The sequence below is a fragment of the Mauremys mutica genome, chromosome 1 (genome assembly GCF_020497125.1).
Source record: "Mauremys mutica isolate MM-2020 ecotype Southern chromosome 1, ASM2049712v1, whole genome shotgun sequence".
NCBI lineage: Eukaryota > Metazoa > Chordata > Testudines > Geoemydidae > Mauremys > Mauremys mutica.
This window is the reverse complement of record NC_059072.1, coordinates 359,594,172-359,600,944: the sequence shown is the minus strand read 5'-3', so window position 1 is coordinate 359,600,944 and position 6,773 is coordinate 359,594,172. Positions and strand designations below refer to the sequence as shown.

Sequence of the window (6,773 nt, the reverse complement as noted above, 5' to 3'; positions counted from 1 at the left end):
TATGCATACTTCCACCTTTTCATGTTCTCTGTATGTATAAATATCTCCTGTCTGTGTGTTCCATTCTATGCATCCGAAGAAGTGAGCTGTAGCTCACGAAAGCTCATGCTGAAATAAATGTGTTAGTCTCTAAGGTGCCACAAGTACTCCTGTTCCTTTTGCGGATACAGACTAACATGGCTGCTACTCTGAAACCTATGGATAATGACTACTATGACTCAGCAGGGAATGCAAAGGCCTGTGATCAGACCACATGACACTTGTGACGTTATTGATATAATCTGGCACCAAATATCGTGCAAAGAGGGTCATATAAGGTGTCCAAAACCAGATTATGGGTGGCTGGTTAAAATTATGGTGTCTATATGTAGGTATCACGTTATAATTGAAGTTATGAGTAATGGCTCTATATTGTCTGTATTTTAAATTTTAAACTCGCCAGACAAGTTGGTATTAGCTCTGACTAGCCTGCCTGATGGCCCATCAGCTACACAATTAACCCATGGAGAGAAGGCAGATCTGCCTTGTAACTCAGCAAAGTATGCAGGGACTTGCGCACGTGACTCCAGACTCCATTTTGCTGTAACTTTCCACAGTAAGGACAAAGAGGTTGTTACACCTGGAAAAGTCTATAAAAGGCTAATGCCTCATCTCCATCTGGTCTTCAATCCTGCTTCTTACCTCTAGAGGGACTTTGCTACAAACTGAAGATCGGACAAAGGACTGATGACCCATCCAAGCTGTGGATGTACTCCAGAGACTGATTTGAAACTGCAGTTTACTCCATCACTGCTAAAAACGTGGACTAAGATCTTTGCCATTACTGTATGTAATCGATTCCATTTATCCAATTCTAGCTCTCATCTCTACCTTTTTTCTTTTACGAATAAACCTTTAGATTTTAGATTCTAAAGGATTGGCAACAGCATGATTTGTGAGTAAGATGTGATGTGTATATTAACCTGGGTCTGAGGCTTGATTCTTTGGGACTGAGAGAACCGTTTTCTTTTATTGGGGTGTTGGTTTTCATAACCATTCATCCCCAGGACGAGTGGGACTGGTGGTGATACTGGGAGACTGGAGTGTCTAAGGAAATTGCTTGTGTGACTTGTGGTTAGCCAGTGGGGTGAAACCAGGGTCCTCTTTTTCTAGCTGGTTTGGTTTGCCTTAGAGGTGGAAAAACCCCAGCCTTGGGCTGTAACTGCCCTGTTTAAGCAATTGGTCCTGAATTGGCACTCTCAGTTGGGTCCCGCCAGAACCGAATTGTCGCAACACTAAACTCCATTTTGGTACCTGTGGGGAGTCAGGGTCATGGGATGGGGGCTGTTTTTGGGCCCCTGCTGCTCCTCTTGTCCCCCCACACCCAGGGCACATAGCAGGTCCGTGGTTCCCCATGGTGGGCCAGAATCCCAGGGTGGCTCTTAACGCAGCCTAGCTCTGGCTTTCAGGAAGCCCAGGAGGCAGGACCTCAAGGAGAAGTGGAGGAGCAGAGCATGGAACCTTGTCAGGGGAAAGATGGGGCACAGGCCTTAGAGGAAGAGAAGGAGGAGTGGGTGCTGCCTCAGGGAGAAGAAGAAGGGCTGGGGCAGCGGCAGGGGCAGAGGGAGGCAGGACTCCTTCATGTGTCCTATTTTTACCTATTGAAAAGGTGGTCACTCCAAACTGCATGAGCTAGGCTGGGATAGGAGCCAGCTGTGCCTCGCTGGGGGACTTAAGATGCGTTTCCACCCCTTTTCAAAGCAGCTGGGGCAGCACAAATGGAGGGAATCTCAGCCTGAGTCTCTTGCCAGGACTCGTGTGCATCAGACCCTCACTCACACACGCAGCTGTGCTTTGCCTCGGTGGGAAGAGGGTTCAGCGGGTGTGTTGTGTGCAGAGCCATCAGTGTGGGAGGGTTTGCCGGAATGGCTTCTCCTGGGGCTCCTGTGTTAATCAGATCTCTGACATGACTCTGTCACAAGCACCTGGCTGAGGGCATGGGGAAAAAGTGGGTGTCTATGCCCAAGTAATAGCCCCTGTCCACAGCTGGAGCAGCCCCATGGATCACGCAGCACCCAGAGCTCTCAGGAAGGGCCAGGACTGCGACTGCAGAGCAGCTCTGCAGCTTTCACCATGGTCCTGGGATGTTTAGCCAGTGACAGGACAGTGACAGGCCAGGTGTAAAGGAAAACAACATCCACATCCCTTCTCTTTACTGACTGTATTAAGAGGAATTCTGAGGTTGGAGCAGCCACCAACATGGCTCTTTAGGGGCCAACATCGCACCAGTCGCCTGGCTCTCCATGAACACAGTCACTTTGTAAATGCTCCTTCCTGCCTTGGTCTCCTTCCCCGATTGCACTCTCCTCCCTCACCAGCCCCTCCCCCCTAGCACTTCAACCCCATCTGAACGCCTCTCTAGAGAGTGGAGATCAGTAGCTCATGTCTTCTCGGCTGGAAGGGTCCAGGCTGTGGCCTGTGTTTTTCAATACCCAGGTCACTAGTTTGGGAGCAGTGTGAGGAACTGACCCTTCACTTCACGAACACCCTGATTATCCTCGCACGAAGGTGTTTGCTTTTCACGCTGTACACAATGGGGTTCATTAGGGGTGGGACCAGCAGATAGAAGTAGCCCAGGACAAACTGAAGCAAGTGGGAAGAGCTATTCCCGAATCTGTGTATCACAGACAAGCCGATCTCTGGTATGTAGAAGAGCAGGACGGCGCAGAGGTGGGAGACGCAGGTGTTCAGGGCCCTGAGACACTCCTCATGGGACACGACACTCAGCACTGTTTTGAGGATCATCACATAAGAGAGGAAGATGAGCAATGAGTCCAATCCCATGGTTAAGAGTGCAGTAGACAAGCCATAGATATTGTTGACTGTGATATCCGCACAAGCCAGCTTCATGACTTCCTGATGTACGCAGTAGGAATGGGAGAGAACATTAGCTCGACAGTATCGGAACCGCTTCAGCAGAAAAGGGAGTGGTAATACTACGACCACCCCTCTTAGCACACACAGCAGTCCCGTTTTGGCTAACCTCGGTGGAGTTAAGATGGAAGCATATCTCAGCGGGTTACAGATTGCGATGAAGCGGTCAAAGGCCATCAACAAGAGGAAGGAGGATTCCATACCTTGAAGCAAGTGGATGAAGAACAGCTGGGCAAAACAGGCATCGAGGCTGATCTCCCTAGAGTTGAACAAGAATATGCCCAGTATTGTAGGTATGGTGGTTATCGATAAGCCAAGGTCTGTTATGGCCAACATGGAAAGGAAAATGTACATGGGCTCGTGGAGGCTTGGATCTGTTTTTATAATGAACAGAATGATTGAATTTCCTACTATCGAAATGACATACATTAAGCAGAAGGGGATAGAGATCCAGAGATAGACGTCTTCCTTTCCAGGTATCCCGGTGAGAAGGAACACTGTAAATTGGAAGTTGGTGTCATTGACAGCTGACATGATGTACTGGGCAGGTCCAAGAAGTTTTCAACTTTCCTTCCTGAAAGGAAAAAGAACAGGAGAACAATGCATATTTAACTATGCATCTTGCTGCTCTCAGAGCAAGTCTAGAGACTCCCAGGAGCTCAAGGAAGACCAGCAAAAACAGACTCTTCAATTTACTCCACTGATAGGAAGATAGGCACTGCCAGACTGGATCAGACCTGCAGTCCATCTAACCCAGTAACCAGTGGCCTTTTCCAGAATCTTCAGAGGTAGGTGGAAGAAACCCTGCAATGGGCAGCTATGAATAACCTGCTCCCAGGGGAAATTTCCCCCTGACACCCACTAGTTAGACATATTTCATGGTGTAAATCAGGAGGATTTGGAGCCCTTCCAAGACTTTTACAAAAAAATGCTCACTAATGAAATTGGATTTTCCAAATACCTCTATAAGCACCCAATCCTTCTCTGAATCCTGCTATGCTCTGATCTCCAATGCTAACTTGTGGCTGGGAATTCCACAGCCTATTTGATAACTATGATTTTACAGTTGTAACTTTCACACAGAAACCCTTTCTGGCCCTTCACTTCTGAGTGTGGCCCATTGTATTGTAACGTGCATAAAAACATGGCAAGTGCCTGGTGAAAGTGGTCATTGTATTATCTGTCCTCCACTGAAGCTATTTATAAATGTGTTTCATTGCCTCATTATATACATTTGTTTTTACTTTCTCCACTCCTCAGAGTTGAAATTCTGCCACTGCCTCTTTGTAGCACATGGGAGCAATTGTCAGGGCCAGGTTCTGAATTCAGTAACAGGGACTTCAACTGCATCACTCCAGATATACATGTGTAAATTCAATCAGAACCGACCTCTATTAACTTTCCCTTATCAAATGCTCCCGGTGATAAACCCTGACTCTCAAGAATCCCTCCAAGAGAAACTGAAGTGCTTTGCCTGATCAGGACTGACTGATTCCAGAAAACTCAATCATCCAACAAGCTTCTCTTCATCCTCACAGGAACTGCAAGTCTGTAGATATCAGGCAAGTTACAAGCTAACACTGACAGTTATTTCAGCTGCGGGGGAAGGGTTGGCGTCACAATTGGGTGAATAGTGCAAACACTAGGTGTGCACTGATACCCAGCTGAGTGTGCAAGTTACTTCAGCCATGAGTTTGTAACAGTTGATTGGCATAAATTATATACAATCTCTATTACACTCCCCTTTGCTGCACCTCAGCTCTACTCTGCAGAAACACAGACCAGCGGTTCTATTCTCTCAGGACTGTTTGGAAAGCCTTGCACAAGTCTTGCAGAGTGAATGAATGCAGGACCCTGAATGGATGTGTTAGAAACAGCTTCTTGTCAGTTACCAGGAGACAGTATCATACAATCGTTCACTGAACAAAAAAATTAATCGTACAAACCCATCGCAAGCAGTATTTGGAGCACTTCTAAAATAGTTTCTAAAACAAAGGCCATTAACTGTTACCAGTGCTCCTTCCTATATTCTAACAACTCTACTGGTAGCTTTGGCTAGACATGCATGTCATGAAACTTTGGTTTGTAATATTTCTATTATGATGAAAAGTTTGGGCATTCAATTTGCATATCTGTACTTCAGTACCCACATGCCAACCCATTCTTTCCCCTCCGATCCTCTTTCAGAGATGATTTCTCAGGTTAGAGTGGGACTTAAAACCTAGCTTATGTCATCTGGATTTCTTCAGAACCTGAAAAGATCCCAGTGTCTCAGCCCTCATTCAGTCACTTGTCAGCAAACAAAAGTCTACTAGCTCCTCTGTCCCTGGGTTATTAGGTGACTGGTTCTCCTCAGGTTCTGTTCTGTCAGTCTGTAGCCGGTATCCAGAGTAGTAACAGCCATTGGGATTGATATATGAAATAGTCATTCCCTGAGCTCTCACTCACTAGTACATAGTACCCCCTGCACCTGTAATTCAGCCATGATGAGGGCTTGCAGGAAGTGGATTTCAAAGTCAAGTGCATGAATATTCATGGAAATGGAACTTCATTTCACACAGGAAAGTCATCTATTGCTCTCTCTCTCTCTCTCTGACTGCCTATGTTCTGTATTCATAAAATGTGGAGCACCAGGAATGGCATTGGGTCAGACATAGAGCTGAGCTGCAATAATGAACGTGTATGTTAAACCCAGTTCTTGGGATGTTTGCTGTAAAGCTATACTGGGTTAAGTATTGGGATGTTTATGCTATACCTATATTGCGAGAAACCAGTATGGCTCATCTTCGTTTAACATGAGGCTGCTAAAAAAAGAAGCAGGAAGAGAAGCAACAGCTCAAGAAAAGCCATCGCTCAGTAACCACCCCAGGGAGGTTGAGAGACAACACTGGAGCTACAAGCTGGGAAGAGTCTATTCCCGGACTCCAGCCACATTACACAGCTTGTTTTGCCAGTGCTGGGAGTCTGTGCAGAGCTGGGGCAGCTGTTGCTCAGAAGCTCTTCAGACTGGCAGGCACAGACACCGCTGGGGAAGTCTGAAGGCCCTCGGCGTTCCTTGGTCCCCGTCAGAGTGGGAGGGTTTGGGGTCAGAGACATGTACAGACTGTTGTTTGAAAAACATCTTATTCTCCCATGTTACACTTTCTTCCTTCTGTTCAGATTAAACCGTATTTTGGTTCGGGAAGGCTGGCTGGTCACTCGTCTAACCACTGCTCACAGCCCCCCAGAGGGAAGAACCACAGGTGCCGAACCCACTCGGACCTGATGGGCAAGCACAGTCAAACCACAGTGTGCGTAGCCCAGGGCCTAGTCTGAGGGTGGGAGGATCACAGGATTCCACACCAGGAGAGGGAAGGCTACGAGGTCTGATGTCTGGCACTCAGAGACCAGAGGGAAGCAGAGATGCCAGTAGCCCTGTAGCTCTGAGGGTTCTCTACAGGGCAGAAATGTTGGAGCCCTCATTCAGTCAGAAAAAAGAAATACGCCCTATCAGACCTCTTACTATAGAGCAACGCAGCTCTGAATTCCTGTGTTCACAATTGAGCCAGAGAATAAAACCTTTGAAAATGCATTTGTTGAATAAATTTCCAGCAGCAAATATACCTGAGGTAATTTGTGAACTAGTCACTGATATGCTGTGGGGTCTCATCTCGCTCAGCCCCTGGCAGGATTGGGCCCATAAAAACATAAAAACAAGAACGGCCGTACCGGGTCAGACCAAAGGTCCATCTATCCCAGTATCCTGTCTTCCGACAATGGCCAATGCCAGGTGCCCCAGAGGGAATGAACAGAACAGGTAATCAGCAAGTGATCCAACCCTGTCGCCCATTCCCAGCTTCTGGCAAAGAGAGGCTAGGTAC

At 47.1% G+C, this 6,773-nt stretch overlaps 1 protein-coding gene across 1 annotated transcript; it reads right to left on the bottom strand.

The window, feature by feature from the left end:
- Window positions 1–2,511: 2,511 nt before the first annotated feature.
- On the bottom strand, window positions 2,512–3,447 carry LOC123348899 (olfactory receptor 51G2-like). The gene has a single exon (XM_044986598.1). The coding sequence runs from the start codon at window positions 3,445–3,447 to the stop codon at window positions 2,512–2,514; it is 936 nt and encodes a 311-aa protein (XP_044842533.1).
- Between the last annotated feature and the right edge of the window lie 3,326 nt (window positions 3,448–6,773).

Coding starts and splice junctions, on each gene's coding strand:
- LOC123348899 (XM_044986598.1), bottom strand. CDS start 3,447: ATGTCAGCTGTCAATGACACCAACTTCCAATTTACAGTGTTCCTTCTC.